The 25,305-nt window shown below is 35.2% G+C and overlaps 1 protein-coding gene across 2 annotated transcripts; it reads left to right on the top strand.

The window, feature by feature from the left end:
* Positions 1–2,577: 2,577 nt before the first annotated feature.
* On the top strand, positions 2,578–25,114 carry LOC110653473 (cellulose synthase-like protein E1). 2 transcript variants are annotated; one of them, XM_021809125.2, is made up of 8 exons: positions 2,578–2,920; positions 3,013–3,325; positions 22,922–23,062; positions 23,167–23,298; positions 23,406–23,618; positions 23,707–23,931; positions 24,033–24,380; positions 24,467–25,114. In XM_021809125.2, the coding sequence occupies exons 1-8, from the start codon at positions 2,649–2,651 to the stop codon at positions 25,016–25,018; spliced, it is 2,196 nt and encodes a 731-aa protein (XP_021664817.2). In that variant the 5' UTR covers positions 2,578–2,648; the 3' UTR covers positions 25,019–25,114. The 2 variants fall into 2 exon arrangements, with proteins under 2 accessions (XP_021664817.2, XP_058001584.1); XM_058145601.1 differs by having other exon boundaries at positions 2,779–2,920; positions 3,063–3,325.
* Positions 25,115–25,305: the final 191 nt, after the last annotated feature.

A 25,305-nucleotide genomic window follows, 5' to 3' on the forward strand; every position in this document is an offset into this window, starting at 1 on the left:
TTTCGAAAAAATTACCAAAATCTCAAAAAAAATTTTTTGGAGTTCAAATATATTTTTAGTTTTGTCACGTGATCTTTAAATTAATTTTTAAAAACCAATAAAATTTATTGCCTTAAGAAAATCAAACTCAATTTTTAAAATTTAAAAAAATTCCAAATAAATTTTTATAATATTTAATATAACAAAATAATAATATTTACATATAAATAATTATTTAAAAATTAGAAATATTACAGTAACATTCTTATCAATGTTGAATTTATCTTTGATTTCTTTCGAAATGGGTTGAAATGGTAAATAGCAAAAAATGACTAAAATTTAAGCATTCATTTAGTAAAAAATTAAAAAAATTGAAAATAATAATCTTTAACACTAAATTTACTAAGATCGCGTAGTGTTTCAATATAAACTCTGATTTATGAGCAATAAACCTAATACTCCATTATAACTCCATTATAACTTGTATAACTCTATCACTTTATCAAAAAGCAAGAATTTTCTCTAACAACTCTTTAAGATTAAAAGTCGACTTTTCAAAGTAGAAAGTAATTTATAATAGTTAAAAAAAAAAAAATCACCATTGCCGGAGTTGGAGAAATTTCACATTTCTCAAAAAAAAAAAAAAAAAAAAAAAAAAGAAGACGAAGGACAGAAAGTTGTCTAATTGGAGCAAATGTGGGACCAATTGTAATAACAGTATGTAAACTGCATTGATTATAACAAAAGCATATAATAATTCACAAATTAAAGCTAAGGGTAACTTTTTTTAGTTAATTCATGAAATATTTTATAATTATTTTTTATTTATATTTTAAATTTTATTTTAAATTGTTGATTATAACAAAGCATATAACAATCAACAAGTCACCTTTTTTTTTTTAGTTAGTTAAAAATTTTATTCTAACTTATAATTAGTAATCTTAAGCTAAAGAAAATTCTATTTATAAATAAATATTATCAATTTAATTTATTTTTATATTATCACATTAATTAAACTAAAGTTACATTAAATCATTTTTATCCTTATGAAATTTAGATAAATATTTTTGAAGGATAAAATTCACTTTTTGTTAAATTATTTCAGAGTGAAGATTTATTTAACTAATGATTAAAGTTTCAAAATTGAACTTTTTTTTTCTTAATATATAAACAATAAATAATTACAAGCGAAAAAATAAAAATTAATGTGTAATCTAAAATTACATATTATATATTTGGATTCAATAATAATTAAAAATAATGATCACGTAAAATGTTATCAACTTTTAATTTTATGTAGAACAACTTTTAAACTTTAAGTAAAATTTTCATCATTACGTAAAATTTTTTCATTAAAAATATGATTTTTTATTATTTAAAATTAAAAATTTAATTTAATAAAGAAAAAACAAATTAAGTATAAAAAGTAAATAAACAATATATATATATATATATATATATATATATATATATATTAAAACAAAATTATAAAAATTATGTAATGATTCCTTTTGTGAAAATGTCAATGAAGATGGTGGCAAGCATCCTGAAACTAGTATAATAATTACTCATCCCTCGAAGTCAGATCAACTCACAAGACCAACTGGCTATTTTTGTTTGCTTGTTATTTTTTTTTTTAAACAAAAGTGTGTATCTATATTCTATTATATTATAATAAAAATACATTAGGTTCATGTATTTTAATACAATTTCTTTTATCCTTATTCGACTTTTTTAATTCATTAATGAGTGCACTCAACTATATCACTCGTGAGGGTAAGTTACTAAGTGTTTGTTTGCCATTAAAATTTTAAAATTAAATTTATTTTTTTTAAAAAATTATTATAAATATTGTTAAAAAAATAATTTAAAAAATTATTTCACAATTTTAATATTTTAATAATTAAAATTTATTAAATTTAATTTTAAATTATTAACTAATATATATATATTTTTTCAGCATAAATACCAAATAATCCTAAGTTGTTCTATATATATATATATATATATATATATCTGTTGATGCAATAATGTTGCTTTAGAAAACAGATCCAAGAATAACATTTTACAACATAATTTATAATTACTTGAATGATGTTAATCAGTTAGAATCGATTACATGAAATATTTTTTGTTATTTAATTTCATTTAAAATTAATATTTTTTGATCATTTAATTTTTTTTTTCATTTTTGTGTAAAATTATTCGATACTCTATATTGGATTTGAGGAAATTATATTAATCGCTTCTTTCATTTTATTCCCAACGTGTGTTATACACTCTTAAAAGCGGATATGATCAATTCTAACCTTGTGCCTTTTTTTATCATACTCATTTTAAGAGTATACTGTAAATTAAATACCCAACATTCATTGCAATACCTGATATTTCTACCACCATATTTTTTTATCAATTCATTGTGGCGCTGTAATATTGACATTTATTAAGTATTTAATGAAAAATATGATACACTCTTAGAAGGATTTATTGATAATATTTTATGCTTTTACCAGTGATGAAGTCATGTCTTATCTTGTACAATACAATAATTCTTTCATTTTTTAAATTTTATTGGCCGCAAATAAAGACCAAAATGAAAAGGATCGTGTTGCATCAATTATATATGGACAGATTGTTGCTTTGGATTCTCTATATTGAGAGAAACAGAGATGGAAAGTGAGAAGTCTATGCCTTTGTTTGAGACAAAGAAAGCCAAGGGAAGGGTCATGCACAGGCTCTTTGCAGGGACTCTATTTATGGGTGTATGTTTCATATGGGCTTATAGATTTGGTAACATACCAAGAGAAGGAGAAGATGGGAGATGGGTGTGGATTGGATTGCTTGGAGCTGAGTTATGGTTCGGTCTTTACTGGTTACTCACTCAAGCTTTAAGGTGGAACCAAGTCTATAGGTGCACCTTCAAGGACAGGCTCTATCACAGGTACATACCCTAGCTATTAATATTGCTCTTCATGGTATTCAAGATTAAGCTAAGCATGTTACAGACAATCATGCTATTTCTTGTTCAAAAAGATATGCAGAGGAAGACTTGCCTGGGATTGATATATTTGTTTGCACGGCAGATTCCACCGTAGAGCCACCAATAATGGTGATCAACACTGTCTTTTCTGTTATGGCTTATGATTATCCAGCAAAAAAGTTGAGTGTGTATCTTTCTGACGACGGTGGATCAAACCTTACATTTTATGCTCTGCTGGAGGCATCTAATTTTGCAAGATATTGGATACCATATTGCAAAAAATTCAAAGTGGAGCCGAGGTCACCTGCAGCTTATTTTGCTTCAGGATCTAATCCAAATCATTATGGTGAGACCACAGCTATTAAGGTAATACTTAATTCTGAATCCTTTGCTCAAAGAGATAAAGTCTCTCATATTGGGGTCCACATTGTTTAATAATATCTAAACAGGTGGTGTGTTAAGGACGGCACAATTATACTAAATCCAAACAAGACACGATTATTATTATTTTTAATTAACAAAGAATTCGAGACAATAAAGTTTGTGGTGGAAATTAGTTGGGTTGCCGACAATCGTAGGCGTAGAAGTTGTGTCGTGTCGTGTGAACAAGAGAGAAATATTAGTGTATATGTAAACGCAAGAGAGAGAATCGAGAGAAGCATAAAAATCACTTTGCCTCTTTTGGACTTCTTCGGTAATATTAATCGTTTTTAATAATTATTAATTATTTTATTAATTATTTATATAATAATTTAAAATAAAAATATTTAATAAAAATAATTATTAAATTATCAGTTAAATATAATAATGATAATATTATATTTTTAATTTTATTTAAAATATTTTTTTAATTTTTTTAAATTAAGAAAAGTAATTTTTTATGAATTATTTTTTTAATTTTTAAATATTAATATAAATATTATTATTATTATTAAATAATATAAATAAAAAATAATATTTTAATTATAATTAAAATATTAAATATTACTTTAAAAATTATTATGAAATATAATATTTATTGACTACGTGGTATTAAAAATATAATTAAAATAATAAAAATTATATTTTAATAAAATAAAATTTATTTTTTATATTAATTTTTCAATAAAAAATTAAAAATAAAAAAATTAAATTTAAATATGTGAAATGAGTATTTTATTTACAAGCGCTCTGCTAGATAATTCAGAGTAGGCTATTAAATTATTTTTTTAATCACACTTAAAAATGGTGTTTTTGCTTTAAAAAAAAAGTTTAACTGCAATCACAAAATAGTGTATGAGGTGTAACCTAGGGAGAAAAGATATCTGTTTATAGTTTTTTTTTTTTTAAGAAAATTTTAATTTTTATTTTATTTAAAAAATAAAAATATAAAAATATATTTACATATAAATAATAAAAAATAATTTTTAATTAAAGAATTATTTATATTTTTCATAATTAAAAAATAAATCATTGTAAAATATATTTAAAAATTTATTTTATTTCTAATTTTTTTAATTTAACCATTCATTTATTTTACAATAATAATATGATTATTTTTTTATTATTGTAAATAAATATTTTTTAAAATAATTATTCAATTTCAATTTTAGAAAAGTTATATGATTTTGGTCATAAAAAATTATTGTTTTTTCATTAACTTTTATTTTACAGAAAAATAATAAAGAAAATTAAAACTATATTTAAAATCGTAATTAATTAAATTTTAAACAAGTAAAATACTTAATTAATCACGAAATTCTATCTTTTAATTTTTATTAAAAAATATTTTTAAGAAATCTGCTTCAATTTAAATGGGAAAAAGTGCAGAAGTGCGAGAATTGGTGCATGAATGCAGTGAGAAATAAACAAACACTATTTTTAGAAGACTATAATATAATGCAATAATTTTTTTTTATTGAAATTCATCAATACAAAACTTGATTACTTTTACAACTTATTAAACATGATCGAAGGTGCTATTTGATATTGTTATTGAAATTGTTATTGAGAATTTTTTTAATTAAAAATATTAAAAAATAATTTAAAATTAAATTTAATAAATTTTAATTATAAAAATATGAAAATAATAAAATTATTTTTTAAAATTATTTTTTTAAAATTTTTTTTAACAATATCTAAAATAATATTTTTATTAAGAAAATTAGTTTCAACTCTCTAAACGCTATATTAATCACAATAGGCACCAAGTATATATTATGTTAGAATGTGAGATTTGATGGTCTTGTAAAAGTTATTTTTGATATATTCGATAATAAAAAATTTTCAACAAGTCCATTTTTCTCGTCCCTTAAACTCAACGACCCTATAGTTCAAGGACGTGAAGAATTCAAATCCCACAAATTCTCTTCTTTTTCTCATGTTTGAAAGTATAATTTTATAAAAAAATTAATTTAATTTAATTTTTTTTTGTTAATTCTCATATTCTAAATGAAAAAAATTTATTTCTTTTAATTAAAAAAATAATTCATTTTAAAAAAAATAAAATTTATACATGTGAGAATTATTTTAAATTCCTTTTTTTTTTAATAAATAATCAAAGAAGAAGAAGGTGGAGGAGTTAATTATATATATATAAAACTGTACTGTTAATTTTTTTTATAATTATATTCTAAACTAAATAAATTACTAATTAAACTCCATAATTTTTATGTTTTCCTAATTATATCCTAAGAAATTATTAGTGCACCCGGTGCGCATGCACCATCTCTTACAATAATGTGTGACTCACTTTCTATATTGTAGGATGGGCTCACTTTTCTGTGAGAGAGGGAGTACTATTTTTTAGTGCTCTCGGTGCATCTAATAATTAGCCTTATATCCTACTCTCAACTAGTCTGTTAATAATCTAATGGACTTGCCACGTCAGACAGCATGTAAACTCCTATTAATTTTAATTAATTTAAAAAAAATAAAATGAAGAAGTTTTTAGAATTCAGCCTTTAAATCAAATTTGGAAAATATGTGGGCTTTGTGAAGTTGGGTAAAAGGGACATTAGTTTTGGGCAATGGAAATTTATCGTCTTGAACCAATGATTTTGGTCCATATCGTGTAATTGGGGAAAAGTTGTATTCCAATGGGCCGTTTAGAAATTAGGCTGGTTTTGAAAACTTTGCCATCTGCAAATGATTTTAGCCTTTATCAACTTGGGCTTACACACTCAGAAGACTCATAGACTCCCATGGTATTGAAGACAGGCCTTCGCAATGAGGGTTCGGGAGCCTCATACTATATACAAGTACAAAAAGGTCTCCAGCCAGAGAGTACCAAAGGTGGAAAGAGGCATTGGGCATGAGTATAAGTATACAGTATATAGTATGAGGCTCCCGGATCCTCATTGGTATCAGAGCCTGATTTACGTTAAATAGTATATACTTCAAGGAATAGTAAGAAGAGAACCTCCATACACCATGAGTTGCCAAACACCTACTCCTATAGAAACTATTCTACATACACCTACTCGTTCAGATATAGTTAATCTTTCTTCTTCTTTATCTTTCTCCTCACCTCTTCACAGAACCCTTTCTTCTAGAATAGATAATCTTGTTGAAATATATACTCTTCCAGAAGATGCTCAAATAGGAGAATCTCTCTTACCTCTTCTCAGCCCCTATAATATTTACAGAAGATCTAATACCCTCACTAGAGGTATTAGGTCCATCCTAAACTCCAGAAGATCTCTACCCAAAGAATATGTCCAAGCATTTTGCATTGACCAGTGTAGTCTACATGCCACATCTTCAGAACAGTATGTAACTTTGGAGATCCCTCCTCCACTTGTGCCTAAATGAAAGAATGAAGGATTCTCTCACCTTCACTTTAGAGCAGTAAGGTTGATTCTAACATTATATGGAAAATGAGGACTCCCAATCACAGCTCGAGTCTCTCTTTTAGATACTCGCTTCTTACAGTATGAGCATGCTGTCATAGGCACTTGTCTCATAACACTTCATGCTGAAAGTGTGGTTCTTACCTTTTTTCCCAACTACAATATGTCTTTGAGAGATTCAAACCTTTGTATTACCTTAAAAGTACAAGTTCAGATCACTGGTGCAGAACAAGTAACTTCCTTTATGATGGCTACTCTCCATCACCAGATCATCTACAGACTGCAAGATCATGCAATTGATCTCGCTCAGGCCTCAGTTTCTTCAGACGCCTTGCTCATCCTTGCAGATACTGAGCAAACTCCTACAATAGTCCAGATTCCACGGTAAATTTCCAGATCAGAACTGGAATAGCTCATTCCAAAAGTTTGGCTTATAAACTATGGGAAGAGCCACACTACTTCTCATCCTATTCAGCTTACAGAGTCATCTTTTCAGAGACAACCTGATGGGACTGTCCAGACCACATTTCAGCCAGCCAGACACTCTACAAGTTCTCTTCTTATTTTTCAGTCAATGATGATCACTCCACTCCCTAAAGAAGAAAAATGGTATCCTATCAGAGCAGTCACTGCAGATAGTCATTATGTCTATTCCATGAGGATCAATGGCCAATGCCCCTGGGATCTCCCAGGATCAGAATTATGTGATAACGATTGTGACTGTGATGGAGATTATTGGGAGAATGAATATGACATCCACTGTTTAACAAAAATTGGAGAAAATAAACCAAGACAAAGAAGACATCCTGCCGATCTTCATTTTGCCATTCATCTCATCACAAAGATGACCCAGATGACAAACCCTGGGTAGGAATCCATGAGGAGACAATACAGAAGAAGCCTTTACCCATTTATGAGTTGGCCTTAGAAATTCTAAGGAAAGAAGGTTATCCTCCTCCTTCTCCAGTAAAGTGTTCACCTTTTACACCACTTCCTGCCTTATCAATGGTTTCTCCTTGCATGATGATCTCACCATCCTCTTATGAAACGGACTTTCCACCTCTCTCTCAACAGACAGACAAAACCTCTAGTGTCTCCCTAAGACCTTTTGTTCAACCTACTAAGATTACTCCTGAAGGACACCCTAGTCCTTTAACTCAAGCTGAAGAAGTTCTTAATTGGCACACAAAAAATGCCACCGCTCAAAACTAGACACTCCAAAGGCTTGATTCTAAGATTGATCGAGTCCTGTCTTACTCACATATCATTGAAAAGAAGGTTGATTCTTTCTCAATGTACGTTGAAAACATGTGCAAGGATCTCCAGTCAAAGATCTATCATCTTGATAAGGATCTCCGTACTATGATCCAACAGAGAAGATTCGGACCTGACTTCAATCAAAAGGAAGTAGAAATCATAAGGCTAAAAAAGCAGATTGCCCAGATAAAAGCTGATATGCATCGACCATCAAAACATCAATAACCAACAACTTACAGCCCATTTGCCTTTGTAAAAAACCAAAATCCATTCATAGCCACTCCTGCTCTGACTTATTCTCCTTTTGCACTTATTTATACAGAACCCCTGCCATCTATATACTTTCCCTTTCCTTTCCTATCCAAACCAATTCCTCATCCATCTCAGCCATGACCTTTTCACCCAGAGACAACAAACTCATCTTCTGATAAATCTTTACCCAGAGATCCAACTAAAGGCAAAGCTTCTATGAGCTCTGTTCCACCATCTCCACTACAACATATGCTTTCTTAGCACACTCCTGCTCCACCAATCCAATTACCTATTATGCCTGCAGAACAATCATCTTTAGATGATTCTGATGCATATGATTCTTCTGATTCTGATGAAACAAAATAATTGACAGACCTCATTGGTTTACTTATGGCAGTTCCTACGGCCCCCACTGCCTCTGAAAGTAGTACTACTGGTGCCACAGGACCTCCTCCACCAGCAGAACCTACTGCTAGTACTCCTCATATTGAAGTACCAAATGATGAAGTAGAAGAATTGTCATTCACACCGCCTAACTTGCAGCAATCCTCCAGACCTGCTGTAGGACCTTGGTTCACTTTGGATGACGTGCCGCCTTCCCAATGGCGAATCCGGATTGCAGAGTTAAAGCTTGGATTGACACCCAAGTTCTCCATACTGATGTTGATTCCCATGCTTTCCTTCGAGAGTTTGTGTCAAGAATTGTTGGAACATTGCAAGATTGGTTCTCCTCTGTAGGAGAATATCACCTTCTACAGTTCTACCATCTTACTTCTCTTGCTGCTGTAAATGCCATTTTTAATGAGTTTCTTGGAGACACTTCCCTTTACAACAAACAACTCAGACAAGAGTTCTTTGACATGCACTATTTCTCCCTTAAAAGAATAGATAAAGAAAGACACTATCAAAAAATGGTGCAACGCTATTATTTGCTCAATGGCTTTAATGATGTCAACTTATGTCACACTTACTTTGCTTCTCTTCTAGAGTAATTACAACCAGAACTTCACCGCTCCATCATCGCTACAAGAAGAGATTTCAATACAATCTCTATTGGAGAAATCCACCATCTCATGCTAGCTTGTTTAGAGAAAATGTGTGACCAACAGAAGATGTTCAGAGACATTATTGATAATAACAAGACACTCAAACATGTTTTCCAGAAATCTCACTTGTCAATCAATTGCAAAGACAGGAATTGTTAACGCATGACGAAGAAGAAAAAGCATCACAAAAAATTCTATAAAAAACAATGGCATTCCTCCAAGTCATCTTTTCCAAGGAAACATAAATAGAAGGTCAGATATTTCAAAAGAAGAACTCATGGGAAACCTTCCGCTAAATCTGATCGCTGTTACATATGCGGCAACAAGGGCCACAATGCAAAAAATTGTCTAAAAAACCCAAGCAAGGCTATTAAACTCATCCAGCATATTCAACAACTCTGTCCATTTGATGATGATAATCATGATGTTGAATCGCTATTCTCTGAATAAGAAGAGCCCAATGATGAAATAGTCTTTGCATTAGAAAGCCTGGAAACAAAAGTCTTTAACTTCGGACTTAGACTCAAGTTCTGATGAAAGCCCATACTTTAGCCTCCATTTGGCCCAACAAACCCAAATACAACAAGAAACCCATCAACAAACCATTCATGTTCCTTTGGTTTCATTATCCATCCTTCTAGAGAAATACTCTTGGCCCATCTCAGTTATTGGTTTCCTTGACACTGGTGCTCATAAGAGTATGATGAACACAACCATTTTACCTCCAGAAGAATGGCTTCCCCACTCAGAATATTTCAAGGCTGCAGATGGCAAAGTTTTCAAAACCAACCTGATTTCTAGACGGCCCATTAGAATACAGTTTTTCCCCAATTACACGGTATGGACCAAAATCATTGGTTTAGATTTACCTAATAAAGATATTCTCATTGGGTTTGATATATACCAGAAGGCTCAACACTTGAGGATCCTGCTGACAGGCTTGAAATACAAAAGACACTTCAAACCTTTCACCACTATCCCCAAACTATTCTCATTGATGAAAGCTCCTCTAGATTTTCAAGAACAGAAATAATCTCTCCTTCTTTTGTGTGCAGACTCACATGCTAACTTCCTCCATCCTCATCCTCTTTGGAAAAACCAAGACTTCTTCATTCACCTGCCTTTCAAGTTAAATGAAGATGTTAATCCCACCAAAGCGTTACACCTAGGAATGACTCCCTCTGACCTAGCCTTGGCCCAAGAAGAATGTAAACAACTGCTTCAATAAGACCTGATTGAGCCCACAAGCTCACCCTAGGCTTGCCAAGCCTTTTATGTTGAAAAACGATCAGAAAGGCTTCGAAACAAAAAAAGGCTAGTCATTGACTATAAACCCCTTAACCACTTCCTTCAAGACGATAAATTTTCATTACCTAAAACTGATGTCCTTTTTACCCAACTTCAATGCCCACATCTTTTTCAAGTTTGATTTAAAGGCTGGATTCTGGCAACTTGGCATCCACCCCTTACACAGGCCCAAAACCGCCTTTTGCATCCTAACAGCCTAGTACCAATGGACTGTAATGCCTTTTGGCCTCAAATAACTCCTTCATTATTTCAAAAGGCCATGATCCACATTTTTGAGCCCATCCTACACTCTACCCTAATTTACATTGATGACATTTTTCTCTTTTCAAAAGACATCCATAGCCATAAAATAATTGCTGAGCCAATTCGTTCCATTGTCCAAGCTCATGGAATAATGCTCTCTGAAAAGAAGAGTTATTTAGCCTGCACTGAAATTGAGTTTTTGGTATGCATTTCAAAAATGGGAAATACCTGCCCGGTCCACACATAGCTGTTGAGCTCCTCAAGTTTCTTGATAAGAATCTGACTCACAAATAGTTACAACAGTTTCTGGGTATAGTCAATTATATCCATCGGTTCTTGCCACATGTCTTAGTCCACACCAGTCAACTTTCAAAGATGCTGAAAAAGAATGCCCCATCATGGGGACCAGAACAAACAACAGCTATTAAAGCACTTAAAGCAGAGGCACAAAACCCTCCACCTCGCCATATCCCTGGTAATGGCAACAGAATCTTGCAGACAAATGCCAGTAACACTCACTGGGATGCCATTTTGATTGAATCACATGATGGTCTCAAAGACATCTGTGGTTATGCTAATGGACAATTCAAACCTGCTAAACAACACTATCACTCAGTTTATAAAGAAATCCTTGCAGTAAAAAATGGGATCAAAAAATTCGAGCTCCATCTTATTGGCCACCATTTCACTGTCATGATGGACAGCTCTTCATTCCTAAGAATATTAGACTTCAAGAACAAGGCGCTTCCTGAACCACAAATTTTACGCCTAAAACACTGGTTTTCTAAGTATAAATTCAAGGTTCAGCACATTAAAGGAAAAAACAATCTCATCCCTGACCTCCTTTCAAGACCAAGCCCAAGCCCAGTCCATCTTATTAACTCTATCTCTTTCAAGACCAAGCCCAGTCCATCTTATTAACTCTATCTTTGCCCTTCCACTTATTTTCATGGTCAGTTCATCAAACACACCTAACTCTCTTATTCCTCCTCCAGATACCTTTTCACCTAGAAGTTCACCCTCCATGACTCCTGCAGAACTTTAAACTTATGCCAGGAACCACCTTTTTCATTTTCAAAATGCAAGAAATGTCCTCAGAAACATCATTCCCCCTGTTTCTTATTTCCTGCCAAATTATCCCTTTCTCACCTGCATTAGCCTTCATCCTGAAACAGACATGTTCCTTGAAGAACTATGGTTTCTCTGGTGCTTAGCCACCCTGTCCTCTGTAGGCATTGAATTTCCCATCTTGGTTCTTTATTACTATGTCCAAAACCACACAACTAGGACGTTACTCTCAAGATTCCTAGAATGGTTTCAGCCTTTATCAACTTGGGTTTACACACTCAGAAGACTCATAGACTTCTATAGTATTGAAGACAGGCCTCCAGCCCAACAAAACACAGTTCGGTCCATTTTCATTTTCCATCGGCCTTTTTCCAGAAAATTTGATGACCTACTTTGGTCACAGAACCATAATTATGAATAGAGGACTTTTGAAGGAACCATTATTGATAAGGACCACATGGGACCTCTGAGATGCCAACTGGCACACTATTTGTGTGAAAACAATAATTATATATCAGACTTAGATACTTCAGTCACATGCACTTCCCAGGCAACAGCCCCACTGACTGGTCCAATCCTGTCTTTCATGACTCACAGAACCTAATGGATATTGAGGCCCGTGAAGCTATAACAAGTGTTATCCCCTCCTTATCTGAAGAAAGAGAGCCCCGGTACCATGGCTTTTATGGTGATGTTGACTCTGACAGCTCAGACTATAGAAACTATAACCTGTCCAGATCTCCATAAACTATATGTGCTCGTAAACCTGTGAACTTTATCACTGTTGGCTTGTCCCTACTTTAAGTGTGTCGGTGTGTATTATTTAAAGTGTGTTGCTTTATTCAAAGTTTGTAATTAGCTTTCTTTTTGAAGCTTGTCAGTATAATTATTCTTATTTTTTATGGTCTTAAGGTCTCTCCTCTATATAAGAAAGCCTCCTCTAGTTGCAACTCAAGAACCATCTTAGAGAAATAAAACTTGGTGTTTCTCTTTATGGCTTTCTAAAACCCTCTTTTCTCTCTTCTGAAACTCCAAGAATGTATGCTATTTCTTGTAACTCAGTTGCACGTATGCTCTACACTCACCTCATATGAGGATCTTGTGTATCAGAAATGCATATGTTTTGATCCAGTAAGCTACAGTCCTCATACTGTATACTGTATATAAGTACAAAAGGGCTCCCAGCCAGAGAGTACCAAAGGTGGGAAGAGGCATTGGGCATGAGTATAAGTGTACAGTATATAGTATGAGGCTCTCGGACCCTCATTCTCTGTTGGATCATAGTACGGAGATCCTTATCAAGATGATAGATCTTTGACTGGAGATCCTTGTATATGTTTTCAACGTACATTGAGAAAGAATCAACCTTATTCAGCTTACAGAGTCGTCTTTTCGAAGACAACCTGATGGGGACTGTCCAGACCACATTTCAGCCAGCCAGACACTCTACAAGTTCTCTTCCTATTTTTTAGTCAATGATGATCACTCCACTCCCTAAAGAAGAAAAATGGAATCCTATCAGAGCAGTCACTGCAGATAGTCATTATGTCTATCCCATGAGGATCCTATTTGAGCATCTTCTGAAAGAGTAGATATTTCAACAAGATTATCTATTCTGTAAGAAAGGGTTTTGCGAAGAGGTGAGGAGAAAGATAGAGAAGAAGAAAGATTAACTACATTTGAAGGAGTAGATGTTTGTAGAATAGTTTCTGTAGAAGGATAGTTGTTTGGCAACTCATGGACACTTCAGTCACATGCACTTCCCTAGGCAACAGCCCCACTGGCTATCCCCTCCTCATTTGAAGAAAGAGAGCCCTGGTACTATGGCTTTTATGGTGATGTTGACTTTGATAGATCAGACAATAGGAGTTATAACCTGTCCAGATCTCCATAAAATTCTATGTGCCCGTAAACCTGTGAACTCTTCTTCAGCTTGAGTTAAAGGACCGGGGTGTCCTTCAGGAGTGATCTTAGTAAGTTAAAAAAAGGGTCTAAGGGAGACACCAGAGGTTTTGTCTGTTTGTTAAGAGAGAGGTGGAAAATCCATTTCATAAGAGGATAGTGAGATCATCATGCAAGGAGAAACCATTGGTAAGGCAAGAGGCGGTATAGAAGGTGAACACTTTACTAGAGAAGGAGGAGGATAACCTTTTTTCCTTAGAATTTCTAAGGTCAACTCATAAATGGGTAAAGGCTTCTTCTGTATTGTCTCCTCATGGATTCTTACCAAGGGTTTGTCATCTGGGTCATCTTTGTGATGAGATGAATGGCAAAATGAAAATCGACAGGATGTCTTCTTTGTCTTGGTTAAGTTTCTCCAGTTTTTGTTAGACAATGGATGTCCATATTCATTCTCCCAATAATCTTCATCACAGTCACAATCGTTATCACATAATCCTGATCCTGGGAGATTCCAGGGGCAGTGGCCATTGATCCTCGTGGGATAGACACAATGACTATCTGCAGTGACTGCTTTGATAGGATACCATTTTTCTTCTTCAGTGAGTGGAGTGATCATCATTGACTGAAAAATAGGAAGAGAACTTGTAGAGTGTCTGGCTGGCTGAAATGTGATCTGGATAGTCCCATCAAGTTGTCTTCGAAAAGACGACTTTGTAAGCTGAATAGGTTGAGAAGTAGTGTGGATCTTCTCATAGTTTGTAAACTAGGCTTTTGGAGTGAGCTGTTCCAATTCTGATCAAGGAATCTACCATGGAATCTGGACTATTATAGGAGTTTGTTCAGTATCTGCAAGGATGAGCAACGTGTCTGAAGAGACTGAGGCCTGAACTAGATCAATTGCATGATCTTGCAGTTTGTAGATGATCTGGTGATGGAGAGTAGCCATCATAGAGGAAGTTACTTATTCTGCACTAGTGATCTGAACTTATACTTTTAAGGCAGTACAAAGATTTGGATCTCTCAAAGACATATCGTAGTTGGGAAAAAAGGTAAAAACCACACTTCCAGCATGAAGTGGATTGAGACAAGTGCCTATGAAAACATGCTCATATTGTAAGAAGCGAGTATCTAAAAGAGAGACTCGACTAGTGATTGAGAGTCCTCGTCCTCCATGTAATGTTAGAATCAACCTTGCTGCTTCAAAGTGAAGGTGAGAAAATCCTTCATTTTTCCATTTAGGCACAAGTGGAGGAGGGATCTCCAAAGTTACATACTGTTCTGAAGATGTGGCATGTAGACTGCACTGGTCCATGCGAGATGCTTAGACATATTCTTTGGGTAGAGATCTTCTGGAGTTTAGGATAGACCTAATACCTCTAGTAAGGGTATTAGATCTTCTGTAAATATTATAGGGGCTAAGAAGAGTTAGGAGAGATTCTCCTATTTGAGCATCTTTTGGAAGAGTAGATATTTCAACAAGATTATCTATTCTAGAAGAAAGGGTTCTGCGAAGAGGTGAGGAGAAAGATAGAGAAGAAGAAAGATTAACTATATCTGAGGGAGTAGGTGTTTGTAGAATAGTTTCTATAGAAGGAGTAGGTGTTTGGCAACTCATGGTGTATGGAGGTTCTCTTCTTACTATTCCTCGAAGTATATACTATTTAACATAAATCAGGTTCTGATACCAATGAGGATCTGGGAGCTTCATACTATATACTGTATACTTATACACATGCCCAATGCCTCTTCCCACCTTCGGTACTCTCTGGCTGGGGGCCCTTTTGTACTTATATACAGTATACAGTATGAGGACCGTAGCTTACTGGATCAAAATAGATGCATTTCTGGTATACAAGATCCTCATATGAGGCAAGTGTAGAGCATACGTACAACTGGGTTACAAAAAATAGCATACATTCTTGGAGTTTCAGAAGAGAGAAAAAATGATTTTGGAAAGCCATAAAGAGAAACACCAAGTTTATTTCTCTAAGATGGTTCTTGAGTTACAACTGGAGGAGGCGCTCTTATATAGAGAAGAGACCTTAAGAACACGAAAACAAGAATAATTATACAGAAAAGCTTTCAAAAAGAAAGCTGATTACAAAACTTTGAATAAAGCAACACACTTTAAATAATGCATATCGACACACTTAAAGTAGGGACAAGCCAACAGTGATAAAGTTCACAGGTTTACGGGCACATATAGTTTTATGGAGATCTGGACAGGTTATAGTTCCTATAGTCTGAGCTGTCAGAGTCAACATCACCATAAAAGCCATCATACCAGGGCTCTCTTTCTTCAGATGAGGAGGGGACAACACTTTCTATAGCTTCACGGGCCTCAATATCCATTGGGTCCTGTGAGTCTTGAAAGACAGAATTGGACTAGTCAGTGGGGCTATTGCCTAGGAAAGTGCATGTGACTGAAGTATCCATGGTTGGTCTATAATTATTGATTTCACACAAATGGTATGCCAGTTGGCGTCTCAGAGGTCCCATGTGGTCCTTATCAATAATGGTTCTTTCAAAAGTCCCCCATTCATAATTATGGTTCAATGACCAAAGCAGGCCGTCAGATCTTCTAGAAAAAGGCCGATGGAAAATGAAAATGGATCGGACTATGTTTTGTTGGGCTGGAGGTCTGTCTTCAATACCATGGGAGTCAATGAGTCTTCTGAGTGTGTAAGCCCAAGTTGATAAAGGCTGAAACTATTTTAGGAATCTTGAAAGTAACGTCCTAGTTGTGTGGCTTTGGACATAGTAATAAAGACCCAAGGTGGGAAATTCAATGGCTACAGAGTACAAGGTGGTTAAGCACCAGAGAAACCAGAGTTCTTCAAGGAGCATGTCTGTTTCAGGATGAAGGCTAATGCAGGTGAGAAAGGGATAATTTGGCAGGAAATAAGAAACAGGGGGAATGATATTTCTGAGGACATTTCTTGCATTCTGAAAATGAAATAGGTGGTTCCTGGCATAAGTTTGAAGTTCTATAGGAGTCATGGAGGGTGAACTTCCAGGTGGAAAGCTATCTGGAGGAGGAGTAAGAGAGCTAGGTGTGTTTGATGAACTGGCCATGAAAATAAGTAGAAGGGCAGAGATAGAGTAATGAGATGGACTGGGCTTAGTCTTGAGAGGAGGTCAGGGATGAGATTATTTTTTCCTTTAATGTGCTGAACCTTGAATTTATACTTAGAAAACTAGTCTTTCAGGCGTAAAAGTTGTGGTTCAGGAAGCGCCTTGTTCTTGAAGTCTAATATTCTTGGGAATGAAGAGCTGTCCATCATTTCAGTGAAATAGTGGCTAAAAAGATGAAGCTCGAATTTTTTGATCTCATTTTTTACTGCAAGAATTTCTTTATAGACTGAGTGGTAGTGTTGTTTAGCAGGTTTGAATTTTCCACTAGCATAACCACAGATGTCTTTGAGACCATCATGTGATTCAATCAGAATGGCACCCCAGTGAGTGTCACTGGCATCTGTCTGCAAGATTCTATCTCCATTACCAGGGATATGGAGAGGTAGAGGGTTTTGTGCCTTTGCTTTAAGTGCTTTGATAGCTATTGTTTGTTCTGGTCCCCATGGTGGGGCATTCTTTTTCAGCATCTTTGAAAGTTGACTGGTGTGGACTGAGACATGTGGCAAGAACCGACGGATATAATTGACTATGCCCAGAAACTATTGTAATTGTTTGTGAGTCAGATTCTTATCAGGAAACTTGAGGAGCTCAACAGCTATGTGTGGACCGGCTGGTATTTCCCATTTTTAAAATGCATACCCAAAAACTCAATTTCAGTGCGGGCTAAATAATTCTTCTTTTCAGAGAGCATTATTCCATGGGCTTGGAAAATGGAATGAAATTGGGCCAGTAATTGTTTATGGCTGTGGATGTCTTTTGAAAAGAGAAGAATGTCATTAATGTAAATTAGGGTGGAGTGTAGGATGGGCTCAAAAATGCGGATCATGGCCTTTTGAAATAATGAAGGAGCTGTTTTGAGGCCAAAAGGCATTACAATCCACTGGTATTGGGCTGTTGGGATGCAAAAGGCGGTTTTGGGCTTTTTTGAGGGTTGGATGCCAAGTTGCCAGAATCCAGCCTTTAAATCAAACTTGGAAAAGATATGGGCTTTGTGAAATTGGGTAAAAAGGACATTAGTTTTGGGCAATGGAAATTTGTCATCTTGAAGAAAGTGGTTAAGGGGTTTATAGTCAATGACTAGCCTTTTTTTGTTTCGAAGTCTTTCTAATATTTTTTCAATATAAAAGGCTTGGCAAGCCCAGGGTGAGCTTATGGGCTCAATCAGGCCTTGTTGAAGCAGTTGTTTACTTTCTTCTTGGGCCAAGGCTAGGTCAGAGGGAGTCATTCCTGGGTATGAGGCTTTGGTGGGATTAACATCTTCATTTAACTTGAAAGGCAGGTGGATGAAGAAGTTTTAGTTTTTCCAAAGAGGATGAGGATGGAGGAAATCAGCATGTGAGTTTGCACACAAAGGAAGGAGAGATTCTTTCTGTTCTTGAAAATCTGGAGGAGCTTCCATCAATGAGAATAGTTTAGGGATAGTGGTGAAAGGTTTGAAGTGTCTTTTGAATTTCAAGCCTGTCGGCAGGATCCTCAAGTGTTGAAGCTTCTGGTATATATCAAACCCAATGAGAATATCTTTATTAGGTAAATTTGAACCAATGATTTTGGTCCATACCGTGTAATTAGAGAAAAACTGTATTCCAATGGTCAATCTAGAAATCACGCTAGTTTTGAAACTTTGCCATCTGCAGCCTTGAAATATTTTGAGTGAGGAATCCATTCTTCTAGAGGTAAAATGGCTGGGTTTATCATACTCTTATGAGCACCAGTGTCAAGGAAACCAACAACTGAGATGGGCCGAGAGTATTTCTCTAGAAGGATGGATAATGAAACTAAAGGAACATGAATGGTTGGTTGATGGGTTTCTTGTCGTATTTGGGCTTGTTGGGCCTAATGGAGGCTAAAGTATGGGCTTTCATCAAAACTTGGGTCTGAGTCCGAAGTTAAGACTTCTGTGTCCAGGCTTTCTAATGCAAAGACTGTTTCATCATTGGGCTTTTCTTATTCAGAGAACAAAGATTCAACATCATGATTATCATCATCAAACGGACAGAGTTATTGAATATGCTGGATGAGTTAACAGCCTTGTTTGGGTTTTTTAGATAATTTTTTGCATAGTGGTCCTTGTTGCCGCATATGTAACAGCGATCAGATTTATCAAAAGGTTTCCCGTGAGTTATTCTTTTAAAATATCTAACCTTCTGTTCATGTGTCCTTGGAAAAGATGACTTGGAGGAATGCCATTGTTTTTTTTATAGAATTTTTTGTGATGCTTTTTCTTCTTCGTCTTGCATTCACAATTCCTGTCTTTGCACTTGATTGACAAGTGAGATTTCTAGCAAACATGTTTGAGTGTCTTGCTATTATCAATAATGTCTCTAAATATCTTCTGCTGGTCACACATTTTCTCTAAACAAGCTAGCGTGAGCTGGTGGATTTCTCCAATAGAGATTGTATTGAAATCTCTTCTGGTAGTGGTGATGGAACGGTGAAGTTCTGGTTGTAATTGCTCTAGAAGTGAAGCAATGTAAGTGTGACGTAAGTTGACATCATTAAAGCCATTGAGCAAATAATAACGTTGCACCATTCTCTGATAGTGTCTTTCTATATTTGTTCTTTTGAGGGAGCAACAGTGCATGTCAAAGAACTCTTGTCTGAGTTGTTTATTAGAAAGGGAAGCATTTCTAAGAAACTCATTAAAAGTGGCATTTACAGCAGCAAGAGGAGTAAGATGGTAGAACTGTAGAAGGTGATATTCTCCTATAGAGAAAAACCAATTTTACAATACTCCAACAGTTCTTGACACAAACTCTCGGAGGATAGCATGGGAATCAACATCAGTACGAAGAACTTGGGTGTCAATCCAAGCTTTGAACTCTGCAATCCGGATACGCCATTGGGAAAGCGGCACGTCATCCAAAGTAAACCAAGGTCCTGCAGCAAGTCTGGAGGATTGCTGCGAGTTAGGCGGTGCGAATGACAATTCTTCTACATCATCATTTGGTACTTCAACATGAGGAGTATTAACAGTAGGTTCTGCTGGTGGAGGAGGTCCTATGTCACCAGTAGTACTAGTTTCAGAGGCAGTGGGGGCAGTAGGATCTGCCATAAGTAAACCAGTGAGGTTTGTCAATTATTCTGTTTCATCAGAATCAGAAGAATTATACGCATCAGAATCATCTAAAGATGATTGTTCTGTAGGCATAATAGGTAATTGGGTTGGTAGAGTAGGAGTGTGTTGAGAAAGCATATGTTGTGGTGGAGGTGGTGGAACAAAGCTCATAGGAGCTTTGCTTTTAGCTGGATCTCTGCGTAGAGATTCATTAGAAGATGAGTTTGTTGGCTCTAGGTGAATAGGTCGTGGCTGAGATGGATGAGGAATTGGTTTGGATAGGAAAGGAGAGGGAAAGTATGTAGATGGTGGTGGTTCTGTAGACATAGGTGCAAAAGAAGAATAAGCCGGGGGCAGGAGTGGCTATGAATGGATTTTGGTTTTTGGCAAAGGCAAATGGGTTGTAGGTTGTTGGTTGTTGATGTTCTGATGGTCGATGCATATCAGCTTCTATCTGGGCAATCTGCCTTTTCAGCCTTCTGATTTCTGCTTCCTTTTGATTGAAGTCAGGTCCGAATCTTCTCTGTTGGATCATAGTACAGATATCCTTATCAAGATGATAGATCTTTGACTAGAGATCCTTGTACATGTTTTTAACATACATTGAGAAAGAATCAACCTTCTTTTCAACGGTATGTGAGTGAGACAGAACTTGATCAATCTTAGAATCAAGCCTTTGGAGTGTCTGGTTTTAAGCGGTGGCATTTTTTGTGTGCCAATTAAGAACTTCTTCAGCTTGAGTTAAAGGACTGGGGTGTCCTTTAGGAGTGATCTTAGTAGGTTGAACAAAGGGTCTAAGGGAAACATCAGAGGTTTTTTCTGTCTGTTGAGAGAGAGGTGGAAAGTCCATTTCATAAGAGTATGGTGAGATCATCATGCAAGGAGAAACCATTGGTAAGGCAGGAGGCGGTGTAGAAGGTGAACACTTTACTGGAGAAGGAGGAGGATAACCTTCTTTCCTTAGAATTTCTAAGGCCAACTTATAAATGGGTAAAGGCTTCTTCTGTATTGTCTCCTCATGGATTCTTACCAAGGGTTTGTCATCTGGGTCATCTTTGTGATGAGATGAATGGCAAGATGAAAATCGACAGGATGTCTTCTTTATCTTGGTTAAGTTTCTCCAGTTTTTGTTAGACAGTGGATGTCCATATTCATTCTCCCAATAATCTCCATCACAGTCACAATCGTTATCACATAATCCTGATCCTGGGAGATTCCAGGGGAAGTGGCCATTGATCCTCATGGGATAGACATAATGACTATCTGCAGTGACTGCTCTGATAGGATAGCATTTTTCTTCTTTAGGGAGTGGAGTGATCATCATTGACTGAAAAATAGGAAGAGAACTTGTAGAGTGTCTGGCTGGTTGAAATGTGGTATGGACAGTCCCATCAGGTTGTCTTCAAAAAAATGACTCTATAAGCTGAATAGGTTGAGAAGTAGTGTGGATCTTCTCATAGTTTGTAAGCCAGGCTTTTGGAATGAGCTGTTTCAGTTCTGATCTGGGAATTTTCCGTGGAATCTGGACTATTGTAGGAGTTTGCTCAGTATCTACAAGGATGAGCAAGGCGTTTGAAGAGATTGAGGCATGAGCGAGATCAATTGCATGATCTTACAATCTGTAGATGATCTAGTGATGGAGAGTAACCATCATAGAGGAAGTTACTTGTTCTGTACCAGTGATCTGAACTTGTACTTTTAAGGCAGTACAAAGGTTTGGATCTCTCAAAGACATATTGTAGTTGGAAAAAAAAAAGGTAAGAACCACACTTCCAGCATGAAGTGTTGTGAGACAAGTGCCTATGACAATATGCTCATACTGTGAGAAGCGAGTATCTAAAAGAGAGACTCGAGCAGTGATTGAGAGTCCTCGTCTTCCATGTAATGTTAGAATCAATATTACAGCTCCAAAGTGAAGGTGAGAGAATCCTTCATTCTTCCATTTAGGCACAAATGGAGGAGAGATCTCCAAAGTTTCATATTGTTATGAAGATGTGGCATGTAGATTGCATTGGTCCATGCGAGATGCTTGGACATATTCTTTAGGCAGAGATCTTCTGGAGTTTAGAATAGACCTAATACTTATAGTGAGGGTATTAGATCTTCTGCAAATATTATAGGGGCTGAAAAGAGGTAAGAGAGATTCTCCTATTTGAGCATTTTCTGGAAGAGTAGATATTTCAACAAGATTATCTATTCTGTAAGAAAGGGTTCTGCGAAGAGGTGAGGAGAAAGATAGAGAAGAAGAAAGATTAACTATATCTGAAGGAGTAGGTGTTTGTAGAATAGTTTCTGTAGAAAGAGTAGGTGTTTGGCAACTCATGGTGTATGGAAGTTCTCTTCTTTCTATTTCTCGAAGTATATACTATTTAAAGTAAATTAGGCTCTGATACCAATGAGGGTCCGGGAGCTTCATACTATATACTGTATACTTATACTCATGCCCAATGCCTCTTCCCTACTACCAGTTTTTCCCAAACTCAAGACCTTCTTTTTCTATTCTTTAAATCAAAGCTCCAAAAAATACTTTCATATCTATAAGTGATGGCTCCCCCTGCCTGAAGCCAAGAAGTTTCAAGGTGATTCGGGGTTGGCATGGTGAGTCCGTTAGGTCATTAACGAACCAGTTGATAGTAGAGTGTTATTAGGAAAACATACAAAATATAGAATTTTAATTACTAATTTATTTAATTTATAATATAATTGGAAAAAATTTGGAAGTACAGATTTTGGTAATTTTTCATAATAATAATAATAATAATAATAATAATAATAATAATAATAATTTTTTGGAAGCTTTTTCTTATTTTGCACTACAAGTTGAGGCCTCATTACTACTTTACATTGCTACATATCATTGATGTAGAAATTATATGAAGAAATGGAAGACCGAATTGAAACTGCAACCAAATTAGGTCGAATCCCTGAAGAAGCACGCTTGAAACATAGAGGATTTTCACAGTGGGATTCATACTCTTCACGGCATGATCATGACACCGTCCTTCAAGTAAAGCATCTAATATCTGCTCTATATCCCACAAGTAATAATTTTTTATTTCTTATTATTGTGGTCTAGTTGTTTGATAGATGAATTTTCATCTTGTTTCACAGATTTTAATAGACGGAAAGGATCCAAATGCCACAGACATTGATGGGGGTACATTGCCTACTTTAGTATACCTCGCTAGAGAGAAGAGACCTCAACATCCCCACAATTTCAAAGCTGGTGCCATGAATGCATTGGTGAGTTTATCCTGTGAAACAAAACTTAATTCTTTGAATTCTCCTGGCTTTTTATGCCATAGATTGCTCAGTAGATCATTGCTTGCTTTTTTGGTCTATTGTTTCAGATCAGAGTGTCATCAAACATCAGCAATGGACAGATTATTCTGAATCTAGACTGTGATATGTACTCAAACAACTCACTTTGCATATGGGATGCACTTTGCTTCTTCATGGACAATGAGAATGGCCATGACATTGCTTTTGTACAATTCCCACAGGGATTTGAAAATATGACGAAGAATGATATCTACGGTAGTTCACTCATAGTGATTTACAATGTAAGTGTGTTTGGCTCTTTTATCTCAATATTCTTACCGAGTTATCATGTTTGATTGGTAATGCATTTTATAAATGATGGCAATGAAGATGGAATTTCATGGTGTTGATGGTTTCGGAGGTCCTTTATACATTGGAAGTGGCTGCTTTCACAGGAGAGATGTTCTTTGTGGAAGGAAATTCACTAAAGATTATAAGTTTCAATGGAAGAAAGATGATGAAAATAAGATACAAAAGAGTATGCAAGAATTAGAAAAAGAAACAAAGCCTCTTGCAAGCTGTACTTACGAGCAAAACACTGAATGGGGAAATGAGGTGGTCTATGTGCTCTCTCTCTATTTTTAACTTCTCCTTGGAATTTGGAAAAAAACAAATCTGTGACTCCATTTTATTATAATTAGATGTTTTAATTGCAGATAGGACTTAAATATGGGTGTCTAGTGGAAGATGTGATTACAGGGTTGTTAACCCAATGCAAAGGATGGAAATCAGTTTACCTCAACCCTGAAAGGAAGGCATTCTTAGGTGTTGCACCAATCACCTTGTCTCAGACACTAGTGCAGCAAAAGAGATGGTCTGAAGGTCATCTCCAGATTTTACTCTCTAAGTATAGCCCTGCATGGTATACGCATGCAAAGATTAGCCTTGGGCTACAACTGGGATATATCTGCTATAATATCTGGTCTGTAAACTGCTTGGCAACCCTGTATTACTCCATCATTCCTTCGCTTTATCTCCTGAAAGGCATATCCTTGTATCCACAGGTACACCTTCTTCCCCTCCTTCTTTGTGACAAAGATATTGTTCTCTTTTTACTTGTTACTACTACACTGTGTTTTGATTATTTCAGGTCTCAGATCCATGGTTTCGGTCATTTGCCTATGTGATATCTGCAAAGTATATTTATAGCCTTGTTGAATTCTTGTGTTCTGGGGGCACAATCCTCGGGTGGTGGAATGAACAACGAATATGGCTATACAAAAGAACAACCTCCTACCTTTTTGCATTAATTGATACCATTTTAAAGACATTAAAATTTACTAATGTAACATTTTCAATCACTGCCAAAGTAGCTGATGAAGATGTATCTCAACGATATGAGAAAGAGATAATGGACTTTGGAGCTTCCTCTCCAATGTTCACCATCTTAGCTACACTTGCAATGCTTAACTTGTTTTGCTTTGCAGGAGTGGTGAAGAAAGTGATCATGGATGAGAACTTTAGGCTTTTTGAGGAAATGTTTCTGCAACTTCTTCTTTGTGGTGCTTTGGTTCTCATCAACTTGCCCTTGTATCAAGGCCTTTTCCTAAGGAAGGATAAGGGTAAGGTGCCAAGTTCTATCACAATTAAATCATTTATATTAGCTCTTCTTGCTTGTACCAGCTTCACATTCCTGTATTGAATTTCAATTTCATGTCCTGTAGTGTAATAGGTCGGGTTAAATTTCTGTAAATTTTTCCTATTTTCGCGGATAATAAAAGTTTGGTTTTGAATTGTAGCTTATTGTTTTCATTATGGTGAATTTTTTTTTTCTCTTTTCTTGCTTATGAACATAGATTTTACAATTGAACCACATAAATCTTGTGTTTTCGTTTATTTTTTTCTCTAAAATGTGTTTTTGCGGCTATGTACATTAAATTCGTGTGCTTGTTATAATAATTTTGTTTAAACTTAAAACATCGTAGTTAT

Source organism: Hevea brasiliensis, chromosome 4 (genome assembly GCF_030052815.1).
Source record: "Hevea brasiliensis isolate MT/VB/25A 57/8 chromosome 4, ASM3005281v1, whole genome shotgun sequence".
NCBI lineage: Eukaryota > Viridiplantae > Streptophyta > Magnoliopsida > Malpighiales > Euphorbiaceae > Hevea > Hevea brasiliensis.

Bases quoted from the DNA above. Each gene is read 5' to 3' on its own strand.
- LOC110653473 (XM_021809125.2), top strand. From the start codon at position 2,649: ATGGAAAGTGAGAAGTCTATGCCTTTGTTTGAGACAAAGAAAGCCAAG. The intron at 23,063-23,166 runs GTAAAGCATCTA...CTTGTTTCACAG, and splicing joins ATCATGACACCGTCCTTCAA to ATTTTAATAGACGGAAAGGA. The intron at 24,381-24,466 runs GTACACCTTCTT...TGATTATTTCAG, and splicing joins GCATATCCTTGTATCCACAG to GTCTCAGATCCATGGTTTCG.